Source organism: Callorhinchus milii, unplaced genomic scaffold (assembly GCF_018977255.1).
Source record: "Callorhinchus milii isolate IMCB2004 unplaced genomic scaffold, IMCB_Cmil_1.0 Scaffold1, whole genome shotgun sequence".
Lineage (NCBI taxonomy): Eukaryota > Metazoa > Chordata > Chondrichthyes > Chimaeriformes > Callorhinchidae > Callorhinchus > Callorhinchus milii.
The window spans coordinates 20,249,816-20,265,612 of record NW_024704742.1 but is presented as its reverse complement, the minus strand read 5'-3'; the positions used below and the strand labels follow the sequence as shown (position 1 = coordinate 20,265,612).

Genomic DNA, 15,797 nt, shown 5'->3' with positions numbered 1-15,797 from the left:
GGTCCATATCATGACTTTTATAACTCATAATCTACGCTGACACTCCAAAGAAGTGCTGCGGGTGCACAGCATTGTTAAATTTTGTTTTACACCATCCTTCAAATGAGATGTTAGATCGAGACTCTGTCTGCCTGTTCAAAATTGCAAAATGTTAAAGATCCCATGACACTACTTTACAAAGAGAAGGCAGTTTCTACTGGTATCCTGGCCAACAATCCCCCAAATAAAATTTGTCATTGAATTCATCGCTGTTTGTGGGGATATTGCTGTAGATAGATAAATTGGCTGAAAGTTCACTTGTTAATCTAGTCACTTGTGAAATACTTTGAGATATCTTACTGATATGAAAGGGGCTGTATCAGATACAAAGATTATTATTAATAAATCTTTTTGAAATTTACTCATGACCAATCAGACAGGTGATTTTGAAGGCAATGCAAACCTAATAAATAGATGATTAACAGGGTTTGCATTATAGATGCAATCATAAACAAGCTTATCCATCAGTATTCCCTCAAACTTACTTGTGCAAAGATGAGTGAGCTTATTCATGGCACTCCAAGGCACAATAAGGAGATAATGGTTTGAGGTAAAACAAAATTTAATTTGTAACCATCAATTGCCAACATTTTTACGTTGTATCATCTGTTAAATGTGTGTCCCAGCAAACAGAGTAAACGTTGTCTAGTATCCAATATTCCAGTCATATTCCCCTTTTAAAGCAACATCTGTTTGGCTTGCCTCTTGGGTCTAAAGTGCCTATGGGGTAAAATCACCCAGCATGTTGACAGCTTCTTGCCTTGTTTTTTGCCATACCCTGTCCATACTTCCTGCTGATAACAAGCTTGTTCCTACCACAGCACAGTAGTCATTAGTGCATATTAAAGAAAATTGACAATACATTACAGCTTAACATATCCCATGGAGAACAGAACTACTTTAGGTTAAAATTCATCAGTCGTCCTATATTTTTTTGATTGTTTGCAGATAAACAGGCAATTGGTATTGTATCTTATGATCCTAAGTATGTGCAGAGCATGGAGACAAAAACAATGTATGTAACATGAGTTATTCTATCAAGTTGACAAACTAACAATTAGAGTTTGGGTAAAAAATTACATGCATCAGTGTATCTCAGACCTGGTGTTGAATCACACCCATACAGATAGATGGAGTTCACTTTCTGTTGGGTTTAAGGGTTCAACTTGAAATGTGTTTAGGGTGATTTGAATCAGTTGTGAAAGACCTACAGCCTGTAGTAAACTCTACCAAGTTTTTAGTTTTGGTCAGAGCAGTTAGAAAGATTAGTAGGTGTGGAAATATTTTAAAAATTTCAACACGGAGTGGGGAGATAATGGTCTGAGGTTGGAACATTTTAAGCGCAGAAATAGTGGAAACTTTACATCTGAATATCTTGTACCTGGCCTAGAAGCACTAAATGCTGGAACTGAGGTCTTAAAATGTTAAAGAGATCCTGTTCTCCAGCACTAGCAATTCTTACTTGATGAGCACAAACTTCAGTTTGAAAAGTTGATACAGAATTGCTAACTCAGGATCCTTCAGTCATCATTGCATGTCAGATGCATCTGGATCAATTCAGCTGTTGGGATTGTCAAGAGTAGTTTATATATCAATGGAAATCAATAGGATAATAAAAAGATGTTAAAACACATATAAAGGGAATCTTGTTTTGGTTAGTATAGGTGAATTTTCTTAAAGTGCATTTTCTATTGCAATTCAATTTTCAGAAGTATAACTTATTTATTTAATAACCTAGAAATAAAGCAGATACTTTTTAAAATCATAATCCTAAGAAGGTGGAGGGAGGACTGGTATTTATCTTGGTTTTCAAGATAAACATAATTATGATTATTATGAATATAAATTATTTCCAAATTGAGTGAGGTTCCAATGCTAGAAGGGCCACATCGCAAACTTAGTGACAATCTTACGAATGCTGTCAACGTTGTGAACGGAAGAAAATGAACAGTTTTGAAATGGAAGTGAGATTTTATTGATACTGTCTGTAGGTATAATGCAATGAGGGTTCAAAACTAGCTTGTACAGCAGCTCCTGAGAAACGTGGAGCATTTACTGTTGCCTCACTGCCACAAAAGCCACTGAGAACATAAGTCTTCAGCGAGGAACTCCACTCTCACTCGTATAAACTCGCTCCAACCTTGGGTGCATGCCTGGGTCTTGTGAGTTGGATTGAGCATGGAGTTCGATGCTGGAACCCAGTTTGTGAGCCCTTTGATTACTCTAGAGCTGGATTTAGACGTTCAGGCGCTCACACTATTAAAGATACGAATCTGAGTATCCTTAGAGTAAATCCTATTTGTTTTCATACTCAGTCTACGTTTATCTGTGTGCTTCTCCCCAGTTATCACATTATTTTCATTCTAAATTTGATGTTAATTTTTTTTTGTAATATGGTTTTCAAGTTGTTAACAAAATGCTTTTGATAATGAACAGGTCTGATGAAGCAAGATATGTGTTTAATAATGGTTCTGTGACTCACTTTAGGAGACGCAGAGTTGCTGGAGCATGCAGTTAGCTCTCACTTGCCGAATGGCACTACAGTGCAGTACTCGAAATCCTCATGTGTTCAACATTGGGAGGCTTATACCCTCAATTAATTTAGTTACCTCTGCCCATTGCTACCCCCACTTAATACACTGCAATGAAATACAGGAGCTGAAAACTGAATTAGTACCTGGAAAGGAAGACATTTTATAAAGTTTCAATGCAAGCAAAATTGAGTCCTGTAACCTTTTGGAGCTTTTACTGAGCAAGAAAGCTAAGGTAAACACTGCTGTGTGTTTTCTTTGCAGCTTTCCTCATGCTGTGCAAATGGCTCAGTGAATTGGAGATATAATTCTTGTTGACATTCGGACTTCAGCATTGGGCCTGATGGTAGTTTTTGGAAACTGCTGGAGGTAGCAAAGCCAATATACAATTTTTTTCTTCTGTTACTTCACCTTTAGCATGTCATCATATTGCCAATGTACAAAAAAATACAGTCCATTGCACAAAAGGAACTGAAAGCTGAGCATTGGTTATTCATCCCTATCCCCTCTAGATGCCTGATGGTTCTGCTCCATAAAACCTATCCATTTTTATTATTCTTCACAGCTAACTACCGTGAAGGACACCAAATTTACCTAATTACTGTGCTCAATAGGGAACAATCAGGAATATAACACAGTTGTGCAGAACAACTACTCGTACTTAAGTAACTCCTTTTATATAGTCAATGCTTTACAGAGACAGATTGTTTACCCAAGCAAGTTGGGAACTAGAGGTACAGGAGGAAGCTAATCAAAGCATGGTTAATGTGGCAGGGTTTTTAGGAGAGCTTTTAAAGCAGCAAGGCAGAGTAAAAGGCGGGGAAGCAATTCCAGTGAGCGGGAGCATACTGGATGAAAACTCGGATGCCAAAAGTAAGGCAGAGGTGGAGGGATCAATGCAACAAGAGTTTGTGGAATGGAGGGAGGGGAAATGGGCCTGGATGAGATTGCAGAGGAAACATGAGGTAATGCTTTGGAGACATTTGAAAATCAAAACAAGGATCTCGCAGTCGACCAAGTATTGTTTTATATTAAAGCAGTATCAAAGATTGTTAGAACTGAAGTCAGGAAACATTTTTTCTAACTCACTTGACAGCATTCTTTGCCTCTTGAGTCAAACGATTATGGTTCAAGCCCCGTGTTGGAACTTTGAGTTTGTAATCCAGGCTGACACTTCAGTGCAGTGCTGAGAGCGCGATGCATTGTCACATACAATGAAACAGTTGATTTTATCTTAGGTTGAAAGCTAAAGTTAGAAGAAAATAAATATAAAATCCCCCAAAACCCGTTTGACCCCAATTCAAAGCTCCAACTGTACCTTTGTTCAAAAGATGGGAAGGGTAATATTAATCTGATTGCTGAAAGGCAGCTTTTTGGAAGAGTCAGATTCAAGATGTGAGCAAAGGGAATAAAATGTCATCCACAGGAATGAGGATTCAATTTATTTCTGGACAGATTCTGATCACCCATTCAAGACAGAATTCTGACGGTTCAACGTCATATAAACATTGACCCTGCAAGCAGAGGTAGTGACTGCTTGCAAAATTGGATGGATTGAATTGTCAGATTGAACCTTTCCCCACTCAACAGGCTAAAATCAGGCTACTTCCTTATATACTGACTAGACAGCCACAGAAAAAAACAGAGCTTAGTGACAACACAGAAAAAATTGCAAGGAAACTGCCCACTTGTTATTCAGCAGCTGCCTGCTTCCTGGAGCCACGCAATTGCATGGCAGACCAAAATCAATCCAAGTACTTGACCTGCCACACACTGTTGTATTTTTAATATAAGAAGGAAACTTTCAAATCATCTAACTTGTGGCAGGGAGTCATCCCACTCAGCTCCTGTCAACCCTGCAAGCCAAAGCCCTAATGGATCAGGTGGTCCTAACTGCACAAGCAGCAGGAAACCTTGCAATCGAGCGCTCTCAAATAGCAAACTTGTTTTAAACCTTCAAACTCTAACAGTACCCCAAATCTCACTGTGGGGTCTCCAAGTCTTTGTTCTTCCCAACCTGTCTGGTTTGGATACTCTTTAAGCATGGTGAGGGGTTTTCACACATGTCAGACATCCAGGGGACCAAGAAGAGAAGCAGAATCCATCAATTATTTCGAAAGGGAATTAAATGATTGGAGAAGGTAAAAGAATATTAAACATTATGTAGAAGTGACTGGGAAAATGCGATTATACCAGATGGTTCCAGTCAAGCAAGACCCACCATACATTTTCTATCCCTAAAATTCTGCCATGTACTGTCGTTCAGTGTAGATAAAAGAAAGATAAAAGTCTGTAACAGGAGCACAGTCTGAAGGGAGAGCCAACACCAGCTGCTTCTGATGTACTTTTTAATGTAACTTAAATCAATTAGCTAAGCAGAAGAAGCAGTTGCTGAAATATCAGGAGGCTTCAGGCCTGCAATCAGTTTCTTTCAAGTGCCCTTCACAATTTAAATGTCAACTTGTAAACTGGGAGGTGAGGTGATAAATAATCCTTGTATTTGATATCGCTTCTGTAAGCATCAAACATTTAAAGATCTTCACAGGGAATTGAGACTGTGTTTGTTTGTAAGTAACTGGAGAATTGTTGGCATGGATGCCCAGTACTACTTTTCGAGTAGTGCCTTGGAATCTCAAATATCCACCTGAACAGGCTGTCAGAACTTGCTTATGTATCATTTGATTTGCGACACTCCCCCACTACTGCACAGAATTGTCATCCTGGACTATGAACTCAAAGTCCAGACATGGGATTTGATCCCATAGCCTTCTGACTCAGAGGTAACCCCTGACCCAGGTTGCCCTTTTGATGCAAAGAAACAGTTTGACTCAGGACAAACCTGGAACTACCACCTTCTGCAGTAATGAGGATGAAGAGCATTGAGATGCTCTCCCGACATGAAAGGCGCAATATAAATGTAAATTGTATCGTATTGTAAATGTCCCTGAAGGCGATGATACCCCTTTCCTGACCAAAAAATGTTGCTTTCAGACATGGAAAATAACAGGGGTTTTTTTTCTTGACAGAAACAAATAAGGAACAAATTGCAATGCCAACTGTTCACTACTTTATGACTTTCCAATAACATGTGATGAAATGAATACCCCATTCACAGCAGCCATTTTCCAGAAGTTTGGACATTTTTTTGAAGAAAGGGTAGAAAATACTAGTTTTGATAATTATGAGTATCAACGGTTGCAAAATAATCAAGTTTTATACCTTTTTTTAAATTAGACCTGTTTCTCCCTGAGAGATTTGCTCAAGGCATTTGTGGAGCTGTCGGACTCTCATAATGTTGGCAGAGTGAATGTGGAAATACATTCACGCAGGATGGTAAAAACAGGATATTTGGGAAGGACGGCTGATCTCATCTTTCAGGGCAGAGAAAGAAATGAACAAATATCTCTCTACTTGGACAAAGAGAGGTGTCCTTCAGAGTCTGATGTTTTATTAACCTCTTCAAATGTATTGGTGTAATTCAGAATGTTACTTTGTTATTTTCCCTACCAACCAACCAACCAACCAACCATTGAGTGTAAAGTTCCTCATGTGGACATGCAACTGGATGATTGAGACCAAAGCTATGTGATAACTAGATTATCATATCCTTAGGACTTTGTTATGTAACCGTTCTGTATTGCTACACAATGCATTTTCTAATGTTAAAATGTTACACACTTTCACAATTGACAGGAGAATCAGTATCATTGCACAGTTGGGTATAGCACAGCTGTCATTTATTGGACTATTATATATAATTCAATACCACAATACTGATCAATACTTTCTATTCATTATAGGATTCTGGAGCTTTCGCCTTCATAATTGTTTACTGTAGAACATATTGCAGAATGGTTTGTTTACTGTTGGAATAATTGCACATGTAATGCATTACTTTCACCGTCTGGATTAATATTTCACTGCACTAACAATGATGTACTTTCAATTGCAGGTTTGGATTTATTCTTCACAAAGGTGAGCCAGCCCTTCACAAAATTGACCTTGAAACTATGATGTACATCAAGACCATCAGTCTGAAGGACTATAACTGTGTACCAAAGTCTCTTGCCTACACTCACCTGGGTGGATATGACTTTGTTCATTGCCACCCAGACAGTACAGGAGCTATTCAGCCACAGATCATAGTTGACAGTGTCACAGATTCTGTGATCGGGTACAATGGTGATATAACGGGCACGCCTTACATCTCTCCAGATGGACATTATTTGGTCAGCATAGATGATCAGAAGGGTCGCATGAGAGTCCAGTCCATCACTATCCAAGGAGAAATCCAAGAATCCTTTGAGATTCACACTAACCTTCACATCTCCGATGCCACGTTCCAGCCTTCTTTCACTGAGGCCAACCAGTACAATGTCTACGCCAGCTCGGGTGTGCAAACGGACGTGCTCTTTGTGGAACTCTCCACAGGGAAAGTGAAGATGGTGAAGAGCCTGAAAGAACCAATGAAGACAGAAGAGTGGTCATGGAACAGTAAAAACCGGGTGATCGTGGACAGTGGTCTATTCGGCCAGTACCTGATGACACCATCCAAGGAATCCTTGTTTATTCTGGATGGAAGGCTTAATAAGTTAAACTGTGAGATCACTGAGGTGGAGAAAGGCAACACAGTAATTTGGGTTGGTGAAGCCTAAAGAGGGCAATTTAGTTACCTAATCCCTGGTCTAACCTTTTCCACTGCACTTAACCTGCAACTCACCATTTTTGCTCTTTTATACACTATGAAAAGTACCTAACTAAATGTGAACCAGGTTTGCAGGCACAAAAAAAAACAACAGGTATTTTTGAGTGAAATAACCATAGGTAATAATTGGAATGTTCTGATTTGTTAGCACTATTAACAACAAGGGGGTGAGTGGCTATTGTTTCTTTAAATTGTACAAGGCAGCCCTCTAGCTACTTAGGTGCATTCGCTATACAAAACATAACAGCAGCTGCAGATAATTATTGCAGATGCACTAAAACCCATTTCTTTGATTTTTCCACTTTTGCTTCTACAGTATGCAGGATAGATTTTTGCTTATGGTGTCTCATTCAACAACCAGAGTTTTCACATTGGAGTCATTTTTTTTTCTTTGTCAGCTTTTTTGTGCCTTGAAAAGATGCATTTCCAGGGACAGGGATGAAAAAAAAATGGATAAGTATTCCCATTGTGGCTGCTTGATTGCTTGTCATAAGAGTTTTAAAAAAAGCTTTTCAGAACCTCATTGTTTAGTGCTGTTCAAGCTGAGAACAGGTCTGTAGAGGTATTGACTAACTCAATGTTACCAGATGTAGACATGCCCTCAATATTAGTTGATTGACCATGTGAAAGGATCAATCAGTCCCTCTTTCTCAGTAGATGTACTGACACGAGTTAAAACTAGCCTACACCAAACAGTTAATACCTTTTAAGTAACATTATAGAAATCTGTCATTCACTTGTCTGTAATTGAATGTTATCTCTGCAGGCTTTAATACTAAAGGGAAGAGTACATGCGAGAGTGTCAACATATGCTACACAGTAAAAACGAATGCAACTGGATGAGCTGGTGGTATTTTTAGGAGATTTCCTTTGAGTATCTGAATTAACTTAATTAACTAGTCATGTATTGTGCTTTGGATTTTATACCCGTGTCCATCCCTGTATATTGCAGCTGCTCAGTTCTGTAATTGTCATCTGTTAGTTGGGAAAATATGGTGTGTGGGGAGAATGGGATTCTTTGCTCTACTCCATAGCAGCTGATAAACTACAGTGTTTAGGTTTGTAGTGACTGAAATGGTTCCCTTTTTAAAACCAGTAATGTTTTATCATGTGTGGTCATCTAGGGTGTTAAACGTCTCTTACCTAACCATTTGTCTATCAAATAATAATTTTTCTGTGTCATGTAATGGATTCCATAACTCGTGAATGTTGTGTATGTAGAAATTTGCTTGACACTGGGGCAAATAAAGATCCTACATTTTGAAAGTTGTTTCAGTGAGTCTGAATGCGCAAATTCTAATGCAAAGGATACAAACTAACTTTAATAGCAAGAGATCAGAACTCTTACTACAGGAAACATTTGAGGATCAAATATCGTACACAAATACATCCTGTGCTACACAAACACAAGCATTACTTAGTTCAACAATATTGCTACACATGATGTGTAGGGGCTGATTGAAGAGGAACATTTGAGGTAAAAGTGGACTCACACTGTTTCATTATTCAACCGGCAACATTAAGAAAATCAGAGTACAGAAAGCAGCAAGAAATGCAAAAAGATCATTCCAGAAAGGAAAAAGCAGAGAGAGAGAGAGAGAGAGAGGGCTGGCAGAGTCTGGTATTATAGTGACAAATAATTCTTAATGGAAAAGTATTTCAGTTAGCCAGCTGCTGCCTATTTGTTTTGATGTAATGACCCATCATTCACACTTTTCCTATATCCACAATGCAGTCAGTACCGATCAGTGGTAGATCAGGTTGCTTGCTGTACGCACTCTTGGCGCACACCATTTCAAGTCCTGAAAGTAATCTCAATTCAAATAAAGACGAGTTCAACTCTGCAACGATCTACTCAAAACTTGGAGTCCTAAGACATATAATCATCTTAGGTGCTATTCTCTGAACCTGTCTCTGCTGCATCAGCACCATTTTGAAAGTAGATCTATTTGAGGTATAGTATTGGAAATCTGACAACACAAGTAATCTGAACAAGGTTGGAATAATTAGTTTTGACTTTCATCACATGGCCTGGAGATGGAACCGAGTATCTCATCAATTTGGCTGATAAAACACTGAGTGAAAATTGTCATTGAATGATCAATAGCCAAGAAGACAATAGGCATTGCCTTGGAGAGAACTGCAAACATTGTTCTGTACAATTGATGTGAAAGGTCCTATTCAAAATCTAATTAAAGGATTACAGGACTAATTTTGGTCAATGGCAACAACAACTTGCTTTTATATTGTGCCCCTCATACTGGATAGTGTCTCAGAGCTCTTGAATGAACTAGATTGCAAAGCTTTCCAGGCTGCCTAAAATAAAGGGACTTTAAGTGCTTGGGAACTGATCAGATGAACTGAGAGTTTGGTTCTCTGATATGAACTGATGTGCCATCCATTTATAAATCAGGGTGCTCGTAAATTGAAAGGGTTCTTGCTAGAATCCTTTGACCGTGTGACGACTAAAGGCCAAAGTGAAACAAGTGACTAAATACAGCAGAAAGATGTGCTGATCATAGAATCATAGAATCATATAGCACAAAAAGAGGCCATTCGGCCCATCGACTCTGTGCCGGCTCTTTGAAAAGAGCAATGTAACGTCAATCCCACTCCCCAGCCTTTCCCCATAACCCTACAGACCCGTCCACCGCGTTTTTAAAAGTTGTCATCGAATCGGCCTCGACCACCCTTTCAGGCAATGCATTCCAGATTCGAACAACTCGCTGCGTGAAAACATTTCTTCTCACCTCCCCTCTGCTTCTTTTAGACTATCTTAAATCTGTGATCTCGAGTCATCGACACACCCACCAGTGGAAACAGTTATTCCTTTTCTAACCTATCAAATCCCCTCATGATTTTGAAGACCTCTATTACGTCTCCTCGTAACCTTCTCTGCTCCAATGAGAATAATCCAAACCTCTCTAGCTTTTCCTCATAATCATGGTCCCTCATTCCTGGTACCATCCTCGTAAATCTCCTCTGCACTCTTTCCAATGCCTTAACATCCTTCCTATAGTGTGGTGCCCAGAACTGGGCGCAGTATTCTAGCTGAGGCCTAACCAATGTTTTATATAGGTTAATCATAACCTCCTGACTCTTGTACTCCATGCCCATATTTATAAAGCCTAGTATCCCACATGCTCCTTTTACAGCTTTATCTACCTGTGCTGCCACCTTCAAGGATTCATTTACCTGAACGCCCAGGTCTCTCTGTTCTTTCACCCCCCCTTAAGATTGTTTTGCCTAGTCTATATTGCCTCCCCTCATTCTTTCTAACAAAATCCATTACCTCACATTTATCCACATTGATGCACAAGAAATGTGGGAAGATTCTATTTACAAAGAGGGAATGGGAGAGCAACTAATTCAGTGAACCTCAGGCACTTGCTCAGAAACGTTGAAAAGTCAGAGCAACACAGAGCCTAGAAAGAACTAAAAGAAAAGTCAGAAAAGTACAAGATAGAAGCCAGCGGGAAAAGTCAGAAAGATGGTGAAAGCCTTTAAAGCTAAACGATGGATGGTAACCAATATTCTCAGCCAAGGTGTAAGTATTCAGAAACAAGTCAAGCTATATGTAAATTAATAGAAACAAAAACAGAAATCACTGGAAACACTCAGCAGGTCAGGCAGCATTCATGGAGAAAGGAAAGTGAGTCAACGAAGAGTCGTGGACCTGAAACGTTGACTCACTTTTCTTTCTTCATAGATGCTGCCTGACCTGCTGAGTGTTCCCAGCAGCTTCTGTTTTTGTTTCAGATTTCCAGCATCTGCAGTATTTTGCTTTTTGTAAACTAATGGAAGCCAGGCACAATATAAACAAAGACTGACAAAAACAAAGACAAAGATGTGAAGCTCTACTGTATCACATAAAGTAAATTAAAAGAGACAGTGCAGTCCATTAGGCCAGTCAGGACAGAGACAAGTGATGCTGACTATCCGCCAAGAATAGGCTATTCTGGGGCTGGCTGATGTGCATCTGCTTCCTGTTCCACGATGGTTTCATTCTGCTCCACTTCCATGGTGAGGCTTTGTGTAACATATGCAACATGCAGCAACAATCCTAGCCACCTTCCTTTGCAGTATTGGGGTTGAAAATTCCTCTCGTAAGCAATAAAGTTACTGGACCTGGGTTCATCTTTGACTCATGAAACCTTTGCTCTGATCTCCTCAGAACTAAAGTCTTATGAGGTTTCACTAAGAAAACGTAGGCTATATGGCCAATTTCTAGCTGTGAGGAGCTGTTAACACAGCTGTTCTTTCTTCCACCTCCGACACATTGCTCGCCTCCTACTGTACCTTACCCCAAATGCAGCCGAAACCCTCGTGCATTTGTTTGTCACTTGGATTACTCAAATGCACTCCTCGCCAGTCTCCCCAGGTCCACTATTCAAAAGATCCAGCTCATTCAGAACTCTGCCACCCACATACTTACCCTAATCAAACTCCTAACTCCATCTGATTAGTTGTGGCCAGGCTCCACTGGCTCCCCATCACCAAACGGATCGATATCAAGATCCTCACACTCGTGTTCAAATTCCTTCACTCTCTAGCACCTCCCAACTTCTCCAACCTTCTCACCCCCCAATCCACCACCTCATGCCTCCGCTCAGTTGGCACCGATTTCTTGCTTGTCCCTCGCACCCTCCGCTCTACCATTGGAAGTCGCGCTTTCAGCCACTATGCCCCGAAACTCTGCAACACTCTCTCTCAATCCTTCCGCCTTGCCTCCCTATCCCCTTTTTCAAGTCTTGTCTGAAGACCTTCTTCTTTGACCGCAGCACAGCCCCCCCGTTCCCCTCTTCCCCCTACCCCCCACGATTCGGGGTCAGGCTCGGGCACTGTTAAGCACTCTGAGACGCTACCCTGGGTGGAGAGCACTATATAAGTGCAAGTTGTTGTTGTAGCTGGTTTCAAGAGTAGAACTATGACCAATATAAATAGCAGGAACATTAAAAACACTAAATAGATCTTCAGTGAACACTCTGGGTTTGCCCGAGTAGATGGAGCAGTGGTGGCAACCTTTACGGTCATCCAACAAAATGAATGTTTTCTTTTTTCGTTAAAATTTTTTTAAAAAATGAGAACAGATTAACATTAAACACGAACTTACCTAGACTCGTGCGAATGTTCAGCGAGGCCGCTGCTTGATGGGTCCACAGTGATGGGAGTGAATCCCAGCCCACAGACCGCAGGTAGGCTACCATTGAGCTAGAATATGGGATTGTGCTAGAGTGTCATGAGACAGAAAACATTTTTATTTTTTTATTTTCTTTCAAAAAAGTTAGGGATGTGTCCTCAATATCCATGAGTTTTGGGTTTCTTCTGGCTACTGAACATTAGTGTGATTTCCCAATTACTTGTTGAGTGAAGTTGCTGATTTCTGCTCTGATGGACGCGTGCATGCTTTTCTATAGAGACAATCACTTATACCCTTGATGGAACAACTTATTTCCTTGGATGAACTGACTGGCTTCAGTAACGGTCCTGTGAGTGCCTAGTAGATGCTGCTAGAAAATTGGCACAAAGATCAGTATATCTGCCTGTGGGAATGCTGAGTGGCTTGTGGACTGACTCTGCAGCATTGTAACCATGACAATAGCTCCTTAGCTTTCTGCCTCACTGTTGTCAAGTCCAGGAAGAGTTTTCTATTCGAGTACACTCAACCCTTGGGGTAATTACTGCCACCAGAAGATTCTCCATGAAGAACCTCCTCATCATCCTAAAATGTAAATTCCTGCACTTATCATCTTCATCTCAAAAATTGTGCTCCATGTGATGTTGCTATCATATGGCTCAGACATCATCCACCATTATATACTATTGGTCGAAGCCTCCCCCCACCAAAACGTTGGCCATCCTGTTCCATCGTAGCACTTAACAATCATTACAGGTAACTGTTTTCATTTTCGTCCAAAAAACAGTTTTATGTTGTAATTCGAAAATATTGAGAGTGCTGTTGACATCTGATAATTTCACAGCTCTTTATATTTCACTACAATATGGCTAGTAACAGCAACCTGAAGCATATTTCTCACTCAATTTCTTATATGCAGCATGCAACTTTAGATGGGCGAATTTCAGGAGTATGAGGGCTGAGATAAGTGACGTGGACTGAGAGGCATTACTCACAGAGAAATCAATTGGAGTCCTGAAGCTTCGGGGTTAGAGTACTCGCCTGGCAAGCAACAGGACCTGGGTTCGATTCCCAGGCAGGGCGAAACGTTGGGCAAGTTTCTGTTTGTGGGACAGTGCTGTGCGCAATTGGCTGCCGTGTTTCGCCTACAAAATATACACTTTACAATTTACTCTGTGAGGTGCTTTGAGACAGCTCGAAGACGTGATAAGACGTTAAATCAAATGCAAGGATTATTATTATAATGTGACCTATGTAACCTATCATTTATTTTATAAACAGTTACTAACATGATCCCATTTTTTTATTAATCTTTATTGCAACATAATATGTTACACGCAATAATGAATAATACTTTAAAACAAGACAGTTGTCTTTACAAATAAAATAAAATGTGTCCCTTAACTTGGAATTTACAAAGAAAAGGTTAACAGGAACAGGATTTGGGTTTTGAACAAGCTCCAGTGCTATGGATTACCAGAGAGTTGTTTTTCCATTATATATTTGTTTCTCATGTGCAAATATCCCTGATATGCACCGCAGAAGTTTAAACAAGATTGTCATTTATAGATGTATAAATAATTCAGGTGCAATATTTTTTCAACTGTAAAACTTAATATATTCCCTATTATGGTAACTTTTTTACAAAAATTCTACAGGTTTTTCAAATCTGTGATGTGTCATAACGTACCAATGCAGCCATGAAGCCCATTCTTTGACCACAGGTAATGAAGCCTGTTGTGAGCCTTGTTTTTTGCAATGAATGACCTGTGCTATTGCTGCTGGAGAGAAAGGAAACATGAATGCTCCATCAGTATGCTAAAATCAAAACGAAACAACTCCTTTGCCAAACTCAAGCTTGGCCGCATATTCGGATCCATCAAAGATATAGAATTATTATATCAAAGAATTAAATCTTTACAATTTACTTCATTGGAAGCATTCCCGGAGCTCTCAGCAACAAAAAAATGTTTTCAGTGCAGTAATGAAACTCCAAGACTGCCTAATATTTTACCTTCTCCTTTTAATTCTCATACATTTTCCTTCAATGTTCCTGCAAGGGTGAGATACGGGAAAAAACAAAACGGATTAATGTCCACCCAATATAGACACATTTTTTTCTTTTCAAAATATTAATTTCAAGGGCCGACATGGAAACTGTCAAGATGCTAAATATATTTTTCCATCATGTCTACAGACGTGTCAGATATTATATTCAGTATCAGGATAGAGGTAGAAAATGAAGGCGGACACTTTTCAGGGCCAATTAAAGGACTGCTCCACTGTCACTTTATGTGTGAATCAGCTGAAAGATCAGCTACTAACATAGATATTCGTTGTCTGATCGAGTAAAGTAGTGTCAGCTACATATCCACAAGATCATAAAGGTTTTGATGACAAGATCCTTTTGGCCCATTTGATCTCATTCTCCAGAATACTGTCAAACAGTCCTATCTTCCATACAGAGTGTGCAAGCGATTCTTAAATAAGCCGTTTCAACTATGCTTCCTGATGTTGGTCAAGAGAGATCTATTTCTTACGTTGTATATTAAGCAATCATTAAAATGAGTCCAGATGAAAGCCCTTCGAACTATCTAATCTGATCCTTCCAGAATAACCACCCCACTGTATGACCTTCTAAGCATCGTGCCCTGGCCTCAAACACGCAATGTGTTCTAGGTAAGCAGGATACATCCCTCCAGGGAGAGAGGGCGCATTCCATTCCAACAATCTATCTCTAAAATTGCCGTGTGTAGATGGGATGCATGGCATTCTCAGTTTGGTTAGGATACACATGTGTCAGATACCCGGCTGACCCCCCAAAAAAATTACTCTTTGGGTAATAAAAATCTTCCATTTGCTTCCGAATACGTATTCCATCAGTTTTTCAGTTATTGTGGCCCTGTCATATCCCCTGAATATATCAGCCACATTTACTTCTTTGCAGTGCGTTAGAGCCTCCCCAATGGTCACCGATTCCCTCAACCTGATCATCAGTGCATTACAAACCACTTCCCATGTTTATCTAAGTACAAAAGTATAATAATCTATGCTAGGGAATGCAGTCATTTTTAGCCCCTTAAAGCTAATGTAAAAATCACAGAGCTCACATGCTGGTGCATGTCATGCCTTGAGGCATAATGTCCTTGTCATATCCTACTTTGACAAGATCCTAATTGTGGATTCACAATTAATGTTAGGTTGCTTTAACAGTTTTCCAGCAGTCCCATACCTTCCATTCCTCTCTCATCTTTCTAATATTTTTATCTTAAAGTGACAAGTTATTTTCCTCACTTTGAATTGGAAGGATCTGAGCCACTCTCCAAATATTACCCTGTCCTTTTCCTTTGTAAGCACATCTTACCATGCAAGTGAATTGTATATC

General features: G+C 39.8%; 1 protein-coding gene across 3 annotated transcripts in view; it reads left to right on the top strand.

The window, feature by feature from the left end:
- Positions 1-8,541, top strand: part of fstl5 (follistatin-like 5) — a 297,390-nt gene extending 288,849 nt beyond the window's left edge. For all 3 annotated transcript variants that reach the window (XM_007899184.2, XM_007899183.2, XM_007899185.2), the window contains one exon: positions 6,523-8,541. In XM_007899184.2, the coding sequence (XP_007897375.1) occupies positions 6,523-7,225 (703 nt within the window). In that variant the 3' untranslated portion in view covers positions 7,226-8,541. The remainder of the gene's footprint in view (positions 1-6,522) is intronic.
- The last annotated feature ends 7,256 nt before the right edge of the window (positions 8,542-15,797 follow it).